This window comes from Mustela nigripes, chromosome 9, assembly GCF_022355385.1.
Source record: "Mustela nigripes isolate SB6536 chromosome 9, MUSNIG.SB6536, whole genome shotgun sequence".
Classification (NCBI taxonomy): domain Eukaryota; kingdom Metazoa; phylum Chordata; class Mammalia; order Carnivora; family Mustelidae; genus Mustela; species Mustela nigripes.
In genome coordinates, this window is record NC_081565.1 from 9,172,386 (window position 1) to 9,196,790 (window position 24,405).

The following is a 24,405-nucleotide window of genomic DNA, read 5'->3' on the forward strand; positions in this document are numbered from 1 at the left end:
GAGCCAGGAAATTGTCAATTAGGTAAAAAATCATTCCTGAAATTTCTAAGATTGTGATGAATAAAGGAATTTATGAGGCTAGAATCTCGGCCCTATAGTCAACTTGAGCAGTTTTTTCCCCAGAATTAAATGCTCTAACTTTTGGAACTAGTTAAATATTAATGTCAATGCCCTTCTCATTCAAAGATACTATGCTAGAACTGAACTAGTTGAAACTGCCAGCCACAATTAACGTTTAGAAAGTTTGTCTCCCAATGCAATATTAAACAGAGTTACAGGATATTCTAGCAAAATAAGGTAAACTACTAGATTAAACTTGGCAATATCACAATCATGGATTGATCCTCTGAAAAACAGACCAAATAAGACAGAAAAAATGGGTATCTGCTGCAGTACAGCACACCAGAAGTAAACAGTTATATTTACTTGTAAAACGAGAATACTTACTAAATCAGAGGTTTTCAAAGTGTGGCCCAGGGACCCTGGGGCCCCTAAGGCACCCTCAGAGATCGGGCAAAGTCAAAACTATTTTCACAATATTACTAAGATGTTGTCTCCCTTTACATTCTTACTTGCCCATGAGTATACAATGAAGTTTACAAGGGGCTTCATGAAGTGTAGATCACAACAGACTGAACGCAGAGTAAATATAAGACTACTGAAGCCAGACATTGAGAGATCTGCAAAAATCACAAGACAACAGCACTCATCTAACAAAATTGTTTTCTTTTGGAAACTACAAATTGTGTTTACTTTTAAAATGTTATTTATGTCAAAACACAATCAGTTTATTATTGCTACTCTACAGTAAACTAATAAAATTTTAGAACTTTCTAATGTAGTAAATATTGAGATAAATTAACCCACAAAAGCAAAAGAACTCTATGGTTCTCAATAATTCTGTGTAGCATGGAAAGTGGTCCTGAAATCATAATGTTTGGGAACCAATGACCTACATCAGAGTTGATATGAAGATTAAAGGAATACATGTAAGGCACTTTTCACAAGGCCTGGCAAATAGCAAGTTCTTAATAAATGGTACTGAGTGCGGTTACATTACACCAGCTGGAGGTACAGAAAGCAAAGTTGAGACCAGGGATTCTTGGAAATTTACTTTTCTCCCTTTCTCTACAAAATAATGATGATTAAAAAGTAAAAGTAAAAATCTTTAGACAAATTTTAAATCATCATAGAGATTCTAATTTAAATTCGGTCACAATAGGTCTATATATTATCTTTTGAGACCTTGTAAATAAATGAGGAAGGCCTGATTCACTAGACCTAAAATATACCTTTGAGATTACCACTAGGAAAACAACAACAAGAAGCCTTTGTGTCCTGTGCCAAGCACAAATTAATTAGGATATTTCATTCTCATGAAATTAAAGGCATACCTTCCTTGCAAATACGGGATCAATATAGGAACACGGGATGACAGAAATGGAGGGCCCTAAAGGAAGCTTCAAGATCCTTGATTACAGGCATACCTAGCACATTTCCAAAAGAAACCAACATATACAGTCTCACAAACTGAAGAAGTCTCTTTCACACTAATGGTCAAGCAGCTCTTCCACAAAGTCAACCAAAATCTGTACTGCGTTCATTTTAAGGTCACCTCCTTATGTTTCAACTTCTGTTATTAAAGATAGAATTAAGTATAAAGTACAAAGGAAAAGTAATAGTGGTAATAGTAAAATTATATTTTAATGAAAGAAAAAATAATATACAGAAACCAAGTACTTAGCATTGATCTTACAAAAATTCTTCAACCCTTTTTAATCTTTTCTCTAATTATAATGCCTCCCAAATCTCTTAAGTTTCCCAATGGATCTATCATTCATTCTCTTACCATTCTTTTCTATTTCTAAACTCCAAAATAAAAATGTACTGGATCCTTTTGAATTTTTCTTAAAAAGCAAAATGATCCTAAGTAGCTACGACAGAAATTCTGAGGCACTGATAGACAATTGAGCCATCTAAAACTATCTTAGGAACCATGTGACATATAAAATTGTCCCTAAACCTAGCATAGAAAAGTCTTTTAAATTATCACCAAAAAAATATGATCTCGCCCTTTAAAAAAAGTATGAACATTACATAAGTTAAGTTCAGTCTTTTTGAAACTATGTTTGCAACTTAAAATCAACATTAAGATAAAAGTAACAAAGTGTTAACACACAGAGGTGTATAAAATCCATTTTCTGAGTAACACAGACAAGTGAATAAAAGTAAATACAGAGAGTCATGACAACTTTTTTAATAATGTGTCTATTTTTATATACTACAGTGACGGGGATAAATTTTGAAAATGTTAATAATCAGCAGCAATGATAGACACTTGCAGAAGGAACCAGGGAATGTTCACTCCTCTACCCTTTCCCACAACTGTATTTCTAAAAATTTTTTTAAATTTTTAAAGATTTTATTTATTTGACAGAGAGAGGGACAACGAGAAAGGGAACAAAAGCAGGGGAAGTGGGAGAGGGAGAAGCAGGCTTCCCACTGAGCAGGGAGCCTGAGACCAGGCTCCCAGGACCCCAAAGATCATGACCTAGGTGAAAGCAGATGCTTAACAGGTGAGCCACCCAGATGCCCCTATATTTCTGAATTTCAAACATCATAGTGGCTTCATACAACATGGCTGTACTATAAACCTTCACATGCAAGAAATGTACTTGCTAAATGATTTGCCCATAGGCCGTGAGACTCAGTGAATGGTAACAGCTACTAACAAAGAAAAACTCATTTTTTTAGCTACTTAGCAAAAAACAAAAATCCCACAAGTATATAGAAAGCATACACAAATAAACAAAGTACACCCAAATAATAAAACTGCTGAGACAGTTTATCTGTAAAATCCCCAAATTCAACTACTCATTAATGTGAATTTCATAAGTATGAAGTACTGAATTAAAGTTGAGAATGTCACAATGTATTACGTGAAGTTTTATTTTTTTATTTTTTATTTTTTTTTTAAAGATTTTATTTATTTATCAGAGAGAGAGACGGGGAGAGAGCGAGCACAGGCAGACAGAATGGCAGGCAGAGGCAGAGGGAGAAGCAGGCTCCCCGCTGAGCAAGGAGCCCGATGTGGGACTCGATCCCAGGACGCTGGGATCATGACCTGAGCCGAAGGCAGCTGCTTAACCAACTGAGCCACCCAGGCGTCCCACGTGAAGTTTTAAATAATAATCAATACAATCAGCTACAACACTGAGATGATAGCCTACATAAGTATACGGGGAAACATTAATGAAATAAATGTATTTATTAGATAATACAGCCTTTCTTTTACTAGTCAAATTATAATCCAAGTTAAAATCAAACAGACTCATTTTAAAAACTTTTCTGAACTGAAAATTTGTGGTCATAAAAGTAACGTCACCTTTTAAATCTGAATGTAAAGCATGTTCAGGGAGTATCAAGTTTCGACGCGAAGAAATACCTCCAGTTAGCATTCTGTATGAGGTGCTATCACTTTCAGTAAAAGTATTATTATTTGCAAAGAAAAACCATATCTAAGAAATGTTTTTAAACTCTAGAGAAGAACATGCCTCCCTCCCCACCAAAGAATACCTCCTTTAAAAATAATTTTAAGTGATTAGTAAAGAACTTTCCCAGATCTTCTGCATACTAAACCTAAAGGAAGAACACTGTTAAGACTACCGATAGGAGTACTCCTTATACTACCACTGACTAGACAATAGGATAAAGTCCATTTTTGTAAAGACACACAGTGTATATGCTGAGGTTAAAAATTTCCCTAACAAATGAACAATATATTAGGTTTGCAAGCATGTCAATTCTCTGCCACTGTTTACAACCCACCTTTAAATATTAAACTTTAATTTTACTTATTTAGGAAAATTTATATAATTCTTCATAGCACAATTTAAAAATAACTCCACTATTAATGCAAACCCTTTATTTAATCACAGGCTAATTTACTCCTGACAGAAAGTAAATTCCACTATTTTCTGTGAGGCTTTATGAAATTGCCATCATTTTTAATTAATTCTTAATTAAAATATATTACACCACAGCTTCTACCCATCTCTCTTGATATTCTAACATAATCAATTCAAGACCATTTACATATCATTAATTAAAAGCCTTCCTTTCTCATCCTTAAAATCATAATGAGGCTCTATTTCTCATTAGCAGCCTTTAAGGGATAAAATAACAATAGAGTCAAGAATGAATGGTAATTTAAAAAATAATAATAATTTATGCCTTTAAAAATTATATAGTGGACAGTGTGATTTTCAGGCTTTCTCAACTTTGGGGAATACCTGAATTCTTTCTCTCTGTTTTTCAACACTGAGCAACAATTGGCTATAATTTGAAACTAATCTTCAAAAGATAAAAATTAGTTAAGTAAGAAACAGCATCTTTGAAACCAGGAAAAACCAAATAGATTTCTATACCTGGACAATGACAAGTCCTACCATGAATGCTACAAACAAGTTAGTTACTATAAAAGAGTGAAAAGAAGACAATTAACATTACCTTGTCTTCATTTCCATTTTATAAAATTGCCCTCACTTTTCAGAAATGTAACCTGAACCCTCTTTAAGAACCTTTGCTTTTAAAAGGATTCTTTCTTCCAACTGAAAGCCCAATGTTAACATCTCTTAAATCTTAAGATGTAATTAGAAAAACGTAATTGAAATTTCTATCTCTATGCATTTCTTACTAGTTTACCACTGTCAGAATGAAGTATCTGTGGTACATGAAGAACTGAAAAAGAGAAGCTCGTAGGAAGTTCTATAATTAACTCCAGAGCTACGGTATGTTCTACACATTCTTAAATGAGCTGTGATATATGCTGGCACTATAAAAAGTTATCATTTATTGGTAATGAAAGGTAAAAATTAACCACCTATTCAATGATTTTACCTCTTCTAGAGGCTTTAAAGCCAAATACAGCTTGAGAGAAGATTTATAGTAACTCATGACTTTTAACCCACTATTTTCAATATTTTAGCTGTAAGTTACAAAATTAATACAACCTCAACTACGATTACTTTTATGATTAGTATAAAATAAAATTTCATTGCATTTCTTCTGCTTTGAGAAACTGCAATGGTATTGCCTTATGCAATACAACCCTCCCCCCCCAAAAAAAAGACTGACTTAAACCTTAATTTGTTACAATTTTCTGGGTTTATTATTTATAATTATCTTTCAAGGCCAAACTATGAACATAAGTGGGAACCAAGTGAGTATCAAAATGTGACCAAAAAAATAATACCACATAATAGAGGCAAAATAAAACCAGACTCATGTCTTGGAAATTTTATGCAGACTTGTTGTCACCAGCATTAACTACATCTAGGTGCTTCATATCAGGCAAATCAGATTTATATCACTGTCTTCTGTCGAATGCAGGTGCTCCACCACAACTTGTCAAGACAGCCTGTCTGAATCTTCACACGTCAGACAGAATCACAGCACTTGGTGTTTTGGTCTGTTGACAGCAATTTATTTTGATGTGTTGTCACAACATGGAATTCTTCAATGCTCTGCACCATGGTGCCAATAAGTCCCACTGTACTTTTTCCTACTGCTAGATGCTACAGGTTTAGTAACGGAGAGGGCAAAGTTTTGCCTTACTTTTAAAAACCCCTTTATTAAAGGTCTAAGGAGTTAATTTGAAAGTGGAGAAGAGTGCTAAATGGAAAAAGCATCTTCGGCCACTCCTTAATCCCAGCCTCCAACATCCTGTTTAATATCACAGCCAAATAATTTGGGTGAAGCATAGCCAGGAAGCCTGGCGGGAACCAGGGACTCTCAAAATCCTAAAAGTAAAAAATCAGAGTCGTACATCCCAAGGCTACACAATAGCTTGGACTGCACATCCAGTGTGGTCGATTGTTTTCTCTGCTCTTTCACAGGGCTCGTTCCAATGCCATAGTAAAAACTTCAGCAGAGTATGGTGCAAACATTTATTATGTACCTACGTGTAAAGCCTGGCACTAGGGGATACAGGAGCATGAGATGATGAATGGGAAGAGATTTCTTTTGGGTTTTTAAAACTACATTTTCCAGAAATCTGTACAAATTCTACATTACTCCTTGAAGAATGCAAAATACAACTTACACAGGAAATAATTTTTAAAAACACTTAATGAAATGTAGAAGATAACAGTCACAAAAAAGCTCAGAAGTTTTAAACTTCATAATCTTTTCTTATACTATATTTTAACTTTAAATTAAAAGCTTTTATCTGAAATCAGTTTAAAAATAAATATACAGGATTATACTAGATACACGTTTACATTCATGGATAAAGATTTGTCAATATCTACATCTAAACCCTTTTCTTAAAAACAAGGAAGATAATCCATAATATTTGCATGTTTCCTATTTCCACATATTTCAAATTCTTGTATTATAGCTAGAATCAAAAACTTCAGTTAAAATATAAAGATCAACACTTTCTTGAAAAATTAAAAAGCAAAGCATTAGCTTTAGATTTGGAATTATGTAGTGGAAAATCCAAGATTAAAGAAAGTTTTTGTCAAATTGATGACATTTCAAACAATCTAGTATATGCAATGGAACCAAATAATAAAATTCCTCTTTGAAAAAAGGTGAACCACAAGTATAAGCACAACTTTAAAAAAAAAACAAGTATGACTACATAATAACAAATATGTAATGCTCATTTTCAAACTTTATAACTATAAGAATATTTTATAGCTATAAGCAGGGACTCTGGTACTACTTAACATCTACAGCTACGGCACACTATAGTCAGAAGACCTTATCTCCATGGAACTCCATTATTATTTTTTTTAATCCAACAATCCTTATATCTTCTCTGTAAGGTAAGTGGGCAGTAGAGTAAATGGTATTTTTTTAAAAGATTTTATTTATTTATTTGAGAGAGAGACAGCACACACATGTGCACAAGTTGCAGGGGAGGCAGAGGGAAAAGCAAAGACTCCCTGCTCAGCAGGGAGCACAACACCGGGCTCTAACCCAGGACCCTGAAATCATGACTTTAGCCAAAGGCAGATGTTTAATTGACAGAGCTGTCCAGGCACCCCTAGTAAACAGTTCTCTTTACAATTTGCATAAAAAATAAATAAGACAAAAGATGTTACTGACAGAATTAAGGCTGAATAAAAGAACTCTCAAACTTACAATGTTTCCATTAAATTATATTCTACGAATTCTTAAATTAGGTAAGTCTAGTAGGGCTGCCTTTTGGCACAACTCTAGAAGGCACCATTCACAGAGTACTTTATAAATGGTCCAATCTGGAGTTGTACAACTCAGTAAACCTGACACTAAAGATAGCTTCAATGAAGTTACTCTGTGTGTGTGTATGTGTGTGTGTGTGTGTGTGTGTGTGTGTGTTTCTTCTGGGGGGGGTGGAAGAGGTCTATCTATGGCACAAATCTTAGTCAATTCTATAAGAAGATTACATTATCACATCAAACACAAGTATCCTCTAGCCCACCTCCAAAGCCTCTGGGAAAATAAAGCTTTGAATAGTGTTTTGAGTATGGGACACAAATACTCTTGATGATCTGTTGCAGGTTGATTTTTAGCTAGTAAGTAAGTATGACAAGTAAACAGTAAGTGCCTATAATGCAATATGTGCTATATATCCAGAATGCATGTCTAAACTACTTTAAAGAAACCAGTCACACTGACACATAAAGTCTACATGTAACCTTTACATATTGGCACTAATAATTCCAGACAACACAGAACAATCTTCACTCTGGTTTCATGATGGACTTTGGAAAGAATGGAAAACTAAGTGGAAATGTAGTTTTAAAAAAATAGTTTGTGGGGCACCTGACTGGCTCAGTGAGTTAAGCCTCTTGCCTTCAGGCTCAGGACATAATCTCAGGGTCCTGGGATCGAGCCCCACATCAGGGTCTCTGCTCAGCGGGGAGCCTGCTTCTCTCTCTCTCTCTGCCTGCCTCTCTGCCAACTTGTGATCTCTCTGTCAGATAAATAAATAAAATCTTCCTTTAAAAAAAGGTTGTTTCTCACTTAACAGGTGAAGGGCAGCTACACATGAACAGGTATATTAACCTGCAGAAAAATGACAATTTTTTCATTTGGCTTTTTTTCCAAAAATAGCCCCAAAAGCCCAACCATCTGTTAATCTAAAAAATGAGACATTAAAAGAAGACAGAGAATTAAAGAGCTGGTAAAGAGAATGGAGATCTATTTCAAAGATGATAAGGCACAAAGACTATGGAGGGAGGAAGGAGGAGAGAGACAAAGGAAAGATTGAAAACTTGAGGACAGTGATAAACCCTGAACCCAGTTAAAACTAATATAATAAAAATAGAGCTAACTGGACCATGCGTGGGAAGATTCCGGCTCTAATCTTTATTCCAGTCTGCAACTTACTTAAGCAAGTGACCTTAGGTAAATCCCTTACTTAGCCGCTCTAATCCTAGTTTCCTAGTTTGTAAAACAAGAAAAATGCATGTCCCACCTACATCAAAGGTTGTCATGAGGGCTAAATAGATTATATAAAAGCATTCTGAACAGTATAAAAGTACCATAACAATATTCAAGAGCAACTTAAGATAACTGAAAAAAACATCTATTACTTTTAGATCTCTCTGGTTCAAGATAGCCCACAGAGCACATGTGTGTCAATCTCCCCCCTTCCCTTCCAAATTCCCACTGATAGGATAGCAAAGGGTATAAATCCACTGAGAAGGGAGGAGGCGCTGCAGAAGACCAGATTCTGATAAATTTCTGGAAGACAAATAGCAAATGAGACTGCACTGAGAAATACACCATAGTGGAGAAAACCCAGATTAAATAATGAGAAAGAGTTGCAGTGGAAGTAGGAGTCTGTTTTCCCAGTAAAGACTGGGAGATGCTCAAAGCTTGGATAGAGAGCAGCAATGGGAAATGGGGCAGTAAATTAAAAGATGTAACACCTGGGCCATTTGGTCCCTCCCAGTTTCCAACACATACTTAGCCACTGCAAAGAATATCTTTTGCCCCTGGGATAAAGCCAGACAATTGTTTTCCAAAAATTAAAATGTAAAAGGAGGGGATACTAACTTCCTCATATTACATAATGAAAGTCAAGAAAGACAACCTAATGTTGATGGAATCAAAGTTAGAGAACAGATTATTCATGGTGGAAAAATAACCTGTAGCAGAACTAAAAATAATAACTATAACTTATAAAACTGGAGACGAAGTGGAGGAAAGGAGGTAGGAGATAGTATAAATAAACCAAATAGTTCACCATGAAAAAAACTACATACTTAGTTTAGAAATAAGGTAGGTAACCAGATAGATGAAATGAAATATGCTCTCTAAAGAGTGAGACTATGGGAAGGATAAAGAAGAGGCTACAGAATTTTTTCAACTGTGTAGGGAGAGTACTTTTATATTAAAATTATCTGCTAACTATTTGAAAAAGATTCTTTTGAAAATGGACTGACCCAGAAAGTTAGCCTGGGGGACATAAAATCTGGCTACCTACTCTTAAGTCTTTCAACCTTTAGAAAAAAACAGACATAATTCTTCAGGTCTTAAGGAAAAAATTATCTTCCTAAGCACACAAGTAAGGAAAAAGGTATGGAAGTGAGAAATAAGAATGATTTTATCTTTCAGCGCTCTGATAAAAGATGAGTCAGAAACGAGGGGCTGTAATTCCCTAATCCTTCAGGCTGAAGAATGGCAATGGGGAATAGTGTTTTCAACCTCAAATTCCTATTCTGGAAGTTGTTAATCGGCTTGAATGGTGGATGGCTTAATTATATAAGGACCACATTAATGTCTCAGAGGAGGGAGAGTGATCTGATAGGAGGTTTTAATTTGAAACACTCTTCATAAAATTAAAAATGAATGCCAAACAGACTATAATCTGTGCCTCTGTGGAGATGTAAAAGTCCAATACAGCTGTAAGAATACTAGTGTGATCAATTGGGCTTTAAGGCCAAATTGATCCACTACTAGTCAATAATCATGAATATTACTCATTGGGCACTCAAAAGGGAGTAAGTAGTCTCCATTTCTGTTTCAGCTCGTAGGTCTTTCTATATGTTGTTTTCAGGCAATTAGAAGAAGTGCCTACATTTGTGAAAAAAGAACATTTTCAGACTATTCATGCCTTCTGGAATTACTCTATAGGACTAAAAATCCTGGGAGCCAAGTATATCTAGGTTACAGCACTACACTTAAATAAAAGAGTATAGTTTGGGAATATGTGGATCTATTCTGTTCTGTTCTAGAATTTTACTAGCAATTTAGCATTCAAAAAAAGGTGAAGGACCAAAGTGGCAAGTTCAAATCTATATAAAGTTAAAAGCTAACAAAGACAATAGCTCTTCCTAAAGTATATAGAAGTACCATAACAGCAAGGTCAAAAATGAAAGTGTCCATCCTTGGGGGACAAATTCTATCTGCTAATTTTGATCCTTTCATGGCTTTCTAGGATCCAGGACCACTATTGACAAATATGTTTGCCTTAGTTGTTGGACTCTACAGCAGTGCTGTCCAGAAGAATTATAATGCAATCCATACAGGTCATTTTAAATTTCTAATAGTGAAGTTTGAAAAAGTAAAAAAGAAATAGATAAAATTAATCTTAATAACATATAAATTCAACATATCCAAAATATTATCATTTCAACATGTAGTCAATATTCTAAAACTATTCATGAGATATTTTATGCTGTTTTTCAGTTTTTTAAACTTGGTGTGTATTTTCAATCATTGCTCACCTCAATTCAAACAAGCCACATTTTAAGTCCTTAATCACCACAAGTGGCTAGTGGCTAAAACACGCTCACTTGAAAAGTTCTCCTCTCAATTGACAGGCATGACTTAATGTCAGTTCCCAAGTCAACTGTAGTTGCCTAATATCATACAAGAACAAGCAGGAGTCCTCTTAGTTGTGATATAAAAGGTCTTCCTATTGAAAGAACCAATTGGATTGATGAAATGAACACACTTGTTTGCCGCCACTCCTAACTGAAATCCTACCACAAGGATGATAAAAGGGGAGGGGGAGCACACAAATCTCCAAGAAAAAAGAGCATTAAAACAGACAAGAAAGAGCCCCATTTTGTTCCCAGAACATCAGGAGCCGGACCTACAGACAACCCCACTTTCTTCTCTTCCTTTCTAGTAGGATATTCATACAAATCTCTCAGAGGAACTGACCAACCTAAGAGACGCAGATCTGACAGCTGGATCTACACAATGGTGTAGAACTAAACCCACCATTCTACAACAAAAACTACCAAAACCAAGAAGCTCCACTCACACACAGTCAATTTTCAACCAGCTTTTAAGTGCGTGGAAGCTTATTCTTCCATTCTCAAGCATTTACTGAGAGCCTACTATGTGTCAGGCACTGTTGTAAGCAGTGGGATACAGTAATGAACAAAACAAAGTCCCTCTCTCAAGGAGCTTACATTCTAAAAAGAATAAAGACAATATACAAAGGCAGCATATATAACAGAAGTAGAAATAAAGCAGGGATGGAGAATAGAGTGTAATGGGGCAGGGGAAGGAGGAATGTTGTTTTAACTCAGTATGTCAGGAAGAGGGTCTCTTATGAGGATAGATTCCAGCACAGGCCAGAAGGAAGGGTGGGAACCACACAGCTATCTGAATAAAGAGTGTTCCAGGCAGAGAGCAGAGCAAGTATAAAACCCCTGAAAGAAGACTACATTTGGCCTACTGGAGAAACACGAAGAGGCCAGTGCAGCTGGAGGCAAAATGAGTGGCACAGAGTGATGGGAGATAATATCAGAGAGGTTGAAGTAGGCCACAGCACACAGGCCTTGAAGACTCTAGTTACGGACTAAATTTTTATTTCAGGTAAAATGGTAAGCTGTAAGAAGAGGAGTGATATTATCTTGATTTATGCTTTGAAAAAATCACTTTGCCAGTTGTGTGAAGAAATGACTGTAGGGTAGCATGGATGGAAGCAGAGAGATCGGCAGGAAGGCCATTGGAGTGGTCAAAGCAAGACATAAAGGTTGCCTGACAAAAGGAGGAAGAAGTGAAAAAGAGTAAGATGTGGGTTATGCTTTTGTTTTTGCTTTTAATAATCTCAAACTTATAAAAAAGGTAGCAAACAAAAATAGTACAAAGAGCACTCATACATCCATTACCAGATTCAGCCATTTACCTATTACCAACACTTTACTCCTATCAAGTACATACATGCATGCATGGACACACACACACATAAACACACACTTATATACACAAATTTTCTTTTTGAACCACTTGAGTGTAGGTTACATATATCATGGTTCTTTCCCCTAAACATTCAATATTTCATAAAAATGCAATATTCTCTTACACAATCACAGTGATCAACTTCAGTAAACTTAACATGATACAATGCTTTTATCTAATCTACTGTTTATACTCCAGTTTTGTCAGTCGACCCAATAATGTCCTAGCATTTTATACCCTCCATCTCAGGATTCAGTCTAGGATTGGATCCTACATTTAGCTCCCAATCTCTTTAGGTTCCTTTAATCTGGAACATTTTTAGAACACCTATGATACTGACATTTTTGAAGAATAAAGTCCTCTCCCCCCATTTTAAAATTAGAATGTTTCTCATTTAGGGTTTGTCTGACATTTCCTTGTGATTAGATTATGTATTCCCAGTGATGCATGGGTGATGTTGTAATCTTCTCACAGTATCACATCTGGAGGCACAGAATGTCCATCTGTCCCTTACTAATGCTGTTAATTTGATCACCTGGTCAAAGTATTGTCTAATTTCTATGCTGGACTACTAGTGTTATTTTTTCTCCTTGTCACTCAATCTCTGGGAAGACACTTTATGACCACAAATATTCTACTCCTAAACAAAATTTCCCCCTATATTAAAATTTGTTGATGATTCTTGCCTGATCCACTCTTAACTATAAACATTATGAAAAGATGATTTTCCAACTCTAGTCTTTCCACACTTACCAGTTGGTCTCTGCATTTGACTGTTAAGAGCTCTCCCTCTTCACCCATTTATTTATTTATCTATCTGTCCCTGATTAGTACTGATTCATGAATTTTTATTTTTTCCAATGGTTTATAATTTATTTCTGTATTTAACTATTTTGGAGCTCAAACCGTCCCAGATTTGGCAAGTGGAAACTCTCCAAACTGGCTCCTATGTCCTTGTGACATGTCCTGATCATCTTTTTCAGCATTTCCAAATATCCTTGCATAAAAAGATCTCCAGGATTGTCTTACCCCTACTTGCCCCAGCCCTAGAATCAGCCAGTTCTCCAAGGTCCTTGGTTTTTAGTTGGGAGTGGTATTAAAGACTAAGACCTAGTTAGTAGTCGTGCACATTGCTACTGAGACGTCTTTGCTTCTTGACCTTTCAGATTCTGATTTTTAAAAAACAAGTGATCTTGCTGATGGAGTGAATACTGGCTGTAAGAGAAAAAGAAAAATCACAGGTCCCCAGGGCTTCTGGCCTGAGCTACTAGATGAGTGATGTTGGCCTTTACGAAAATGAGGAAGGGAAAGTTTACAGAGAAATTCAAGAACCCAATTTTGGATATGCTGATTTTTGATGTTTATTAGATATCCAAGTGGAGATACTGAGCAGGAAACTAGTTGAGCCCAGAATTCCAGGGAGAGGATCAAAGTGACAATATAATTTTGGGAAATATCAGCACACTAATATTTAAAGCCAAAGGACTAAATGAATAAGCAGATAAAAATCACCAGACATTTGAGGAAATGTCCCTAACATGAAAGCTAGACCAAAACAAACAGAAAAATATACATGTAAGAGGGAAAACAGACAATGCATATAACAAACAAAAAACAGGGGAAAAAAAAGACTAAAATAGCCTCAGTGGTACCCTTGAAGATAGGGCGACCTGTGTCTATGCAACAGAAGGGAGGGAGGAGGGGAGGAGAGGATGAAAGAAGGATTTATTTAATTCGGTACAAAGGTTTCAGGTAGGGCTAAGCAAGGCAGATGTCTGAAGGGAAGAAGAGAAGTAAACACATTCAACGAAGGGTTGGCAGTTCCCAAAGGGAGTTTTGGAGAGTATCTGTATACTTTACCAATGGCGGCCTACTGTGGGCTGTGGGAAGCCTGCTCGGGGGGGGGGGGGGGGGGAAAATTCGCGGGTGTGGGGGGGGGGGGGGGGGGGGGGGGGGGGGGGGGGGAAGAGAATATTAACGGGTTTCGGTGGGGTGAGGGGAATAGAAGGGGGAAAGGAGGACTGAACCATCCTATGGTACCAGAGCCTAAGAAGGGGAAGAAGATGGTGAGGACGTAAGACTAGGAAGGTGAGGCAAGCAGTAACAGGAGGTTAGTTATAATCAGGGAGGACTGATCTAATAATTAAATATATTAAGTTAATGGAAACCAGGTTTTACACTAGCAAAAAAGGGAGATACAGACATGAAACAGGAGAAAATTGGAATGAACTTTGTAGTGTTGAAATGGATTCATGGTTTTCTAGATAAACAGATATGATATTGATTAAAATTTGTTCTCATTGTGTGTGTATGTATGTGTTGTGTGTGTTGGAGGGGGTATTCCCTACATTTTGTTCATTGAGGAGACCCGGAAGCAGCAACACCCAATAGCAATGAATGAACCTTATACATAAATCTTAGTTTCTTTTTCTTTTTTTTAAAGATTTTACTTACTTATTTGACAGACAAGAGACACAGTGAGAGAGGGAACACAAGCAGGCAGAGTGGGAGAGAGAGAAGTGGCTTCCCACCAAGCAGGGAGCCCGATGTGGGGCTCGATCCCAGGACCCTGGGATCATGACCTGAGCCAAAGGCAGACACTAAACGACTGAGACAGCCAAGCGCCCCTAAATCTTGGTTTCTAAATGTCATTCTCCACTAAAAGAAACAAGGGATACTTAGAGAATATGGCTGATTCCAAGGCTGGGGCAAGGAAAAGATAAGATGGTTTGGAACCTCTTGATGGACCCGAATGTAAGGAATGGCTCAAGGAATAATGAAGATGTGTCAAAATGACACAGAAGACAGCCCATTAAGGGCTTTCACTGGCCATGAAAATTGCAGAGAAAATGGCCCCAACATTAATGAGTTGCTGACTAAATTATATTAGTCTGAGTCTCCTGTTATATAAAAAAAAGAAATCCTGATTTGCTTAAATGACAGTACTTGGGGTTTTCATTACTTGCAACCTATACCTATGTGCAAGATGGACCGGAGCGAAGACTGAAAGCCTTCGAGTCCTTGTATTGATCAGAAAGGTAAGAGACTGCCCTTTTCCATCTGGGCTGCCGACATGCCTTCCAGACTGAGGAAGACCCAGAAACTTCGGGGCCACGTGAGCCACGGCCACAGCCGCATCGGCAAGCACCAGAAGCACCCAGGAGGCCGGGGTAATGCTGGTGGCATGCATCACCACAGGATCAACTTCGACAAATATCACCCAGGTTACTTTGGAAAAGTTGGTATGAGACATTACCACTTAAAGAGGAACCAGAGCTTCTGCCCAACTGTCAACCTTGATAAACTGTGGACCTTAGTCAGTGAGCAGACACGAGTAAATGCCGCCGAAAACAAGACTGGAGCTGCTCCTATCATTGATGTGGTACGATCGGGCTACTACAAAGTTTTGGGAAAGGGGAAACTCCCAAAACAGCCTGTCATCGTGAAGGCCAAATTCTTCAGTAGAAGAGCAGAGGAGAAGATCAAGGGTGTCGGGGGCGCCTGTGTTCTAGTAGCTTGAAGCCCTGTGGGGAGAGGTTCATTAATGCTAACAAGTGCTTTTCTAAAAAAAAAAAAAAAAAAAGGACTAAAAACTTTAAAGGCTCTTAAATAATCACTGGGGTAAGGCACCATGTTGATACCCACTAAAATAATAGAAAGTGAATGTGAAACTCAAGTGTGTAGATGGAAAACAACAAAGCAAACCTAGTCAATGAAAAGAGTCAAGTAATAGACTATATCTGTAATGTTTTACTTCTTAAAAGACCTGAAGCAAATATAGCTAAATGGATATTTTTGATAGAGCTGGAGGTTGTTTACTAGTCACTAACTTTCTGTATGCTTTCAATAGTTCATAAAACATATTTTCTTTTTTTTTTTTTTAGATTTTATTTATTTATTTGACAGACAGAGATCACAAGTAGGCAAAGAGGCAGGCAAAGAGAGAGAGGAGGAAGCAGGCTCCCTGCTGAGCAGAGAGCCCAATGAGGGGCTTGATCCCAGGACCCTGAGATCATGACCTGAGCTGAAGGCAGAGGCTTTAACCCACTGAACCACCCAGGCGCCCCCTTTTCTTTTTTTTTTTTTTTAAAGATTTTATTTATTTGATGGAGAGAAAGATCACAAGTAGGCAGGGAGTCAGGCAGAGGGCGGTGGGGGGGTGGGGAGAAGCAGGCTCCCCACTGAGCAGAGAGCTGGATGTGGGGCTCAACCCCAGGACCCTGAGACCACGACCTGAACCGAAGGCAGAGGCTTAACCCACTGAGCCACCCAGGCACCCCAAACATAGATATTTTCTTAAAGGCTAATTAAGAAGCCACTAGGCAAACATTCTATCTCCAGCCAAGGAAGATCTGGACCTCATGTTTATCATCCAAATAAGGATTTAACCATCAGTTAAGAAAGAGTTTAAGGAATCAAGAAAGATAGAGACAATTCTAGTTAGTTTAATTAGAAGAGATATTTCTAAAAGATATTACAGATCTTTTAGAATTTTCCAGAGGGCCTATTCCTATGTAACTTGCAACACCCAAATCCTCACGCAGGACTGCCACTAGGCACAGAGACCACACCTCACATCTTTTTTCTTTTTTAAACATTTCTATTTCTTTTTTAAAATTTTATTTTATTTATCTATTTGACAGACAGAGATCACAATTAGGCAGAGAGGCAGGCAGAGAGAGAAGAAGGGAAGCAGGTTCCCTGCTGAGCAGAGAGCCCAATGCGGGGCTCCATCTCAGGACCCTGGGATCATGACTGGAGCTGAAGGCAGAGGCTTAACCCACTGAGCTACCAAGGTGCCCCCACACCTCACAACTTGAGCCGTAAAGGTGCGTGACTACGAGCCCCACCATTTGCCACCCACAAAAGCTAATATCTATGCCAGCTTTGACACTTTTGTTAGGAACAGATTCCATACTGTGCCATCTTCTTCACACTTTTCTCTCCTGAATTCAAATGACTACATCTAGTTGGCTGGGTCTGGATCAGATGCCTGACCCCTGGCTTCAAAAAAGATGAGGGCACTTGGGTGGCTCAATCATTACGTGTCTGCCTTCAGCTCAGGTCATGATCCCAGGTCCTGGGATCAGGTCTCCCTGCACAGTGGGGAGTCTGCTTCTCCCTCTGACCCTCTCCCTCTTATGTTCTCCCTCTCAAATAAATAAATAAAATCTTAAAAAAAAAAAAGTGAGGAAATGGTTTTCTGGCTTGGAGACACAGAACTAAAAGTAGCATTTTCCCTAATAGAGGACAGATGTTTAAAAGATGCTGAGTAACTGCATATATAAAAATATCCAAAAGTCCACTATAGTATGAGATCATTGAAAACTGGCCAAAGAGGCCTACTTAACACAAGTAGAAGTAGGGTCAGGCATAGTCAGAATGAAGTGTGAAGAGACCTCATCAGGAACAGAGAATTACATGCATGGCTTACTGGGTACTGTAAAGAGCTATTTATTTCCACATACATACGAATGAACACATACAGAACACATGCACCGACTCACTCCTGCCCTGAAAGCTTAACATTATATCATAAAGTTTATTCTTTTTTTTTTTTAAGATTTTATTTATTTATTTAACAGACAGATATCACAAGTAGACGGAGAGGCAGGCAAAGAGAGAAGAGGAAGCAGGCTCCCTGCCAAGCAGAGAGTCCGATTCGGGGCTCGATCCCAGGACCCTGAGACCATGACCTGAGCTGAAGGCAGAAGCTTAACCCATGGAGCCACCTAGGCACCCAAGTATATTCTTTTGAACAAAATGATCTTTTAAATTGGAAATCCTCTGAAAATTCTAAAACACTAACCTAACATCAGTCAATAGTAAGTTAGTATAGGGACGCCTAGATGGCTCAGTCGGTTAAGTTTCTGCATTTGGCTCAGGTCATGATCCCAGGGTCCTGGGATTGAGCCCTGAATTGGGATCCCTGATTGGCGGGAAGCCTGCTTCTCTCTCTGCCTGCTGCTTCCCCTGCTTGTGCTCTCTCTCCTTCTCTCTGACGAATAAATAGAGTCTTGAAAAAATAGTAAGTTAGGGCACCTGGGTGGCTCAGTGGGTTAAAGCCTCTGCCTTCAGCTCAGGTCATGATCCTGGGATCCTGGGACTGAGCCCTGCATCGGGCTCTCTGCTCAGCTGGGAGTCTGCTTCCCTTCCTCTCTCTCTGCCTGCTTCTCTGCCTACTTGTGATCTCTGTGAAATAAATAAAATCTTTAAAAAAAAGAGTAAGTCAGTATAGAATACTTGCCTCTAAGAGACAAACACTAAGAAAATGAAAAGTTTTACAAAAGCAAAGAGAAGGGAGGGGTCATTTGGGAATCTATAAAACTAGGCCTCCAGAGGGATGGTACAAAAATCAGGAAGCACCTAGAACGAAAAGAGAATAAGTGAGGAGAGGTTTAGAAGAAATTATGGGAATTTTGTTGAAGATAAAGTTTCCTTCCTCCACAAATCAACCCAGCATTCTAGAGATATCCAGTGATCCAGAGCTCCAAATGTTAAAGTAAACTTCATCATCTGATAGAATCCCTAGCTTTGGAGATTTTCTCATTCCTTATCTGTTTCTGTACTTAAAGACAAAAAGACAGCTAGTCACTTCAAATGTCCCTACTGTCTTGTTTTGAAAAGTATTAAAGTGTATTGAGTAGATATTTTAAACACACACACACACACACACATAAAAAGTATACATATGGTATACTGCTAGTAGAAATGTAGAATGGTGCAGTCCTCAAAAGGTTAAACATAGTTAGGTATCAATTCCACTCACAGGTATATACTCAAGAGAAATAAAAACATTATGTCCATCTGAAATCTTACATACAAATATTCATAGCAGCAATATTATAAGAGCCAAAAAGAGGAAACAACCTAACTGTCCATCAGCTGATGAGTAGGTATGTAAAATACACTCTATCCATACACTGGAATATTTTTCGCCCATAGAAAGAAAGAAAGCGCTGATACAAGTGACAACAAGAATGAATCTTCAAAACATTCTGCTAAATGAAAGAAGCTAATTACAGAAGACGGCATATTATATGATTCCATTTATGTGTAATATGCAGAATAAGCAAATTCAAAGAAATAGAAAGGATATTAGTGGCTGCCTGGGGCTGAGGTTGTGGGGGAAAATGAAAAGTTACTGCTAGGGGCGCCTGGGTGGCTCAGTGGGTTAAGGCCTCTGCCTTCGGCTTGGGTCGTGGTCTCGGGGTCCTGGGATGGAGCCCCGTGTCGGGCTCTCTGCTCAGCAGGAGGCCTGCTTCCTCCTCTCTCCTCCTGCCTCCCCACTTATTTGTGATCTTTTTCTGTCAAATAAATAAATAAAGTCTTAAAAAAAAAAAAAAGTAACGCGGGCACTTGGGTGGCTCAGTGGGTTAAGCCACTGCCTTCGGCTCCGGTCATGATCTCAGGGTCCTGGGATCGAGTCCTGCATCGGGATCCCTGCTCGGCAGGGAGCCTGCTTCCCTCTCTCTCTCTCTGCCTGCCTCTCTGTCTACTGTGATCTCTCTCTGTCAAATAAATAAAAAATAAAATCTTTAAAAAAAAAAAAAAAGTAACTGCTAACAAGTAGGTTTCTTTTTGGGGTGATAAAGGTGTTCTAAAATTGTGGTGATGGTTGCACAACTCTGAGGATATAATGGAAACCAGTGAGTTACATACTTTAAATGTATGAATTACATGGTATGTGAATTATATTTCAATGAAGTATATGAATGGCATAAAAATAATAAGCAACCACCAGCCATTGTACCTACTATCCAGTAGAAGAAACAATCTAACAATCTTTTTTTAAAAGATTTTATTTATTTATGTGAAAGAGAGAGAGCGAGCACAAGCAGAGTGAGGGGCAGAGAGAAAGGGAGAAGCAGACTCTCTGCTGAGCAGGGAGCCTAATGCAGGGTCTCGATCCCAGGACTCCAGGATCATGACCTAAGCCGAAGGCAGACATTTAACTGACTAAGCCACCCAAGCACCCCTAACAATTTTTGAAAGAACACTGTGCACCACTCCCCAATCCCATCCCTATACTCCTTCCTTCATCCCTTTTAGAGTTTCATCACATTCATACACAAGTTCAGTTTTACATGTCTTTGAACATAAAAGGAATCACACCAGATGTACCATCAGTTCTGCTATAGTGCAACATACGCACCCCTAAAATCACGGAGCTATACAAAAATGGTGCCATAAACACCACAGAACTTATGGGGGGGGGAAGGGGTCAGTGATATACATTAATAAAATAGTAGGAGTCTAATAAAGATAACCCAGTCTTATGCATGTTAAATGATTAAGAAATACATATGTAATACAATAAACAGAGCATATCACTTTGAAACAAAACTGAAGTTTGCTTAAACAAGTAGATGTTGCAAAGGTTACAACTTGTGAGCTACTAATGTGGTGGAAGAAGGGTATCTGAAATCAGAAAATTCTAATACTAGATGTGGATGGGTTGGGGGTGGCTCACACCAGACTCATTGAATTGAGGTAAGCTAAAGATGTCTGAGGTGTGTGTATTTTGCATATTCCTATGCAGCTCGTCTCAGATGGGTGTAGTTTTTTGCATTCACTCAGTGTTTCTCAAGGACAAAATCACACATAAGCAAATGTAAAATCTGCATTATGCCCAAATTATCCCCTAATACATCAATCATATTGGAATACTTCCACACTTTCCAAAACAAGCATTATAGCAGAACTGGTCATACTCTCTATGGTTCTTTCATAAAGCAACCCAGTTTGTTGTCCATTTTTCTATCACACTGTCTTTTTCTTTTTTGATTTTATTTTATTTATTTGTCAAAGAGAGAGAGAGAGAGAAAGAGAGGACAAGGAGGGGATCGGCAGGCAGAGGGAGAAGCAGGCTCCCCACAGAGCAAGGAACCCAATGCCGGACTAAATCCCAGGACCCTGGGATCATGACCCAAGCCAAAGACAGATGCTTAACCAACTGAGCCACCCAGGCAACCCATATTACACTGTCTTTTTCTTAATAACGTACAGCAATTCTTTATATATCCTAATAATAATAACTTATCAGTGATTTACATTGCAGTATCTTCTCCCACTCTGTGGTTTACACTTTCATTTTCTTCATGTTTATGTTGAGGACCAAAATTCATTTTAATGTAACTGAATGTAACTTGATAACATAACTTATCAATTATTTCACTTATGATTTGTAATTTTTATGTTCTAAGCAATCTCTCCTTTCTCTGAAGTCACAGATACTCTATTCTCTCCTATAAGTTCTAAAGTTTATTTGTCCTTGTTCGATTGGGTTTTTTTATACTGAGATAGAATTGTCTTCAGGAATATGAAGAACCTACGCTATACTCAGAAGTATAGTTACAACAGAGTCACAAAGAGAACCAAATGACTACAATGAAAATGGCTATAACCAGAATTATTTGCTCCCCCAAAATCAGTACCAAGATAGAAAGTAGTTTAAGAGTAACTAATCAAAGATTGATCTATTTTATATTTCCCCTGTAAAAATAAATTTTTAGAAAATTGTTTCCCAAAATTAAACAATTACAGTGTATCTGCATTTGTGAAATCACCTTGTCACTAAAACTTATTTGTAATCCCCAAATCAATACGCAGGTACTTTAGTGGTCATGAAGATATGTACTTGCGTAGAGTAGAGAAAATTTTGAGTTACCAGACGTGCATGCTCCCAGCTAAGGTTGAGCAGGGCAAGGCTGTTCTTCCTTGTTCGTTTTCACACTGTAAACAAGTATCCTTTCTGCAGTATATTTAGTATCATGTTTTTCACACTTTTATGTTCTTTGTTGGGGATTTTGCTATATAAAATGGCCTTCCAAGCATAGCGTTGAAGTGCTGTCTAGTATTCTTAAATGCAAGAAGAATGGGATGTGCCTCACAGAGAAAATAAGTATTAGAAAAGTTTCATTCAGATATGATCTATAGTGCTCTTGGCCATGAGTCCAGTGTTAATGAATCAACAATATATATTTAATAAGGGTCTTTTTAAACAGAAATACATTTTATACAAGGTAATGCACTGATCGATTCAAAACTGTTAACATCAGAGTCTTACAAGAACCTAGTCCTTTATTTCCCTTAGGACTAATGGTTTAGGATTGGCTAAGTCAGCATTTGAAGTGACTTTACCTAGTGTAATTAACAAAATTCGACTCTAAAGTTGTAGAAAAGAAAATTAAGGGTACTACTTAGGATTCTGTTAAGCAACAATGTTTTAGATACTGTCAGTTCCACATTACTCATACTACATATCTTATGTCTGCAAAATACATATTTTTCCACTAGAGAAATGTTAAAATTGTAGACTAACAACAAAGTGTTTGAAAGTAAATACCATAGTTACTTAGTAATTTACCAACATCCAGAATCACTTACTTTGTCTTCAAGGTTCAAAAAATAGATTTTCTATCTAAATTCTATCTACATTTTACTATAAGTAGACTTTATTCCATATACCCAGAGATGAGATTTAATAACTCAATTTATAAACCACTAATATATAAACCAGAATAGAAATGTATTGATTTATTAAAAAGAGAGATGTCTCTTTTTGTTAACATAAATAATTTTGTATCTTACTCAGAGAACTTCATTCAACTCCTACTGTGGAGATACTTGGGAAATCAAATTAATAATCAAAAACTTGACAGGTCAAGCACAGAACTACAGTCCTGAAGATATTTAAAATGAAAGTAGACTGATGAATTGTTACTACCCTAGAACAGAAAACATATTTCTAATAATAACAGAGTATTAAGGGCTAACTAGACACTGATACCTACACTCAGGCCAATGCACTTGGTTAGTCCTTCTTGGAATAGCCTTCTTCCAGATCTTTTGAAGCCTGCTCATTCTATCCTTACCAGTCTCAGCTGAATGCTATTGCTTCAAAAATATCTTCTTAAAATAATCTATCTAATGATCTCTAATATCTTTCATCCCTCTGTTCACTTCATCCACCGTACTTTATTTAATCTTAAATTACCATGCTCAGTTACTCATTTAGTTGATTTGTCTATTTCCCCAACAAAATGTAAAAGCTCAATATGTAGCAGCTTATCTGTCTTATTTTATATTCCTTACATCTAGCACAGTGCCTGGCACACAAATTGGTATGAAGTATTTGTTGAATAAATGGCTAGGATCAATGATCATTTAGCAGAGATACAAGAGAAAAGAGTTAAAGATTAAGTGAGCTATTGGACAAAGTCAGTGTCTCCTTATTCCTTTATGTCACGGTGTCTATAGAAAATGGTAACATTTATGTAGCACACTAGAATAAAAAGGACTGCATGCCGACATAAGTGACCAGCACAAAAGGCTCCAGATTTCCCAGGGCCAGCCCAGCGGCTGAGGGACTAAGGCTCATTATCTTATACTGCTTGGAAAGCTCTAGATTACAATGGTTAAGATCTCTTCCGAGTCTGAAATTCTGATTTTTATGAACTCTTACAAGAAATATACAAAGGCACGTGAGTGGTTCAATCAGTTAAGAAATATACAGACCAAGGAATCTTAATTCTTAGCTATCTAATATTGGATGAAATCTGTATTTATAAATTACAACTTAAATTATAAATTGATTACCAATATATAGTATATGACCAACTCAGTCTTTACCATCTGTAATAGTTTTTTTTAATCCTAAAGACTGATCTGAGAATGGACTACTAATATAACTCGTGATAACAAATACAGCAGAAGATAAGGAAGCTACATTTTAAAGGCCACTGGTCACACAAAGATGTCCAATACTCAGTATAGATAAAAACCCAAAGTCAATCTGTTCTTCTATTACATGTTATTTATCCCCTTATAACATGTAGAACCTACACTGACTTTGTTGACAAACCAGGATAGCGCACAGCCCTGACATTTCATAAAGTTCCTGTAATTCAAACAGAATTTGTAAAGGCTTCCCTCTAAGGTCATTAACTTTACTCACCAGTTACATTAAAACCCACATGTAAATGTGTGCAGTTTACTTTATGTCAATTATATTTCAATAAACTTGTAAAAATTAAATAAATAAGTCTGAAGGTAATGAACAAAGTTATCATCACTAGTAATGTGACAGAGACACCATGTGTCTCTTGATCTAATCATTGAGGACGAAACATCACCCCTGTGATGTTCCTGCCAAAAATGTATAATAATCTATTTATAAGGAAACATCAAAAAATCCTGAACTGA

At 37.4% G+C, this 24,405-nt stretch overlaps 2 protein-coding genes across 4 annotated transcripts in view; one reads left to right on the forward strand and one right to left on the reverse strand.

Annotated features, from left to right (window-relative positions):
* PBX3 (PBX homeobox 3) overlaps positions 1-24,405 on the reverse strand; it is a 215,427-nt gene that overhangs the window by 141,321 nt on the left and 49,701 nt on the right. The gene's annotated exons all lie outside the window — the stretch shown is intronic.
* Positions 15,253-15,743, forward strand: LOC132025010 (large ribosomal subunit protein uL15-like). Its single transcript, XM_059412195.1, has one exon. It carries the CDS (start codon positions 15,272-15,274, stop codon positions 15,716-15,718), a length of 447 nt encoding a protein of 148 aa, XP_059268178.1. The 5' UTR covers positions 15,253-15,271; the 3' UTR covers positions 15,719-15,743.

Excerpts from the sequence above, each read along its gene's own strand:
- LOC132025010 (XM_059412195.1), top strand. The coding sequence starts at position 15,272 with ATGCCTTCCAGACTGAGGAAGACCCAGAAACTTCGGGGCCACGTGAGC.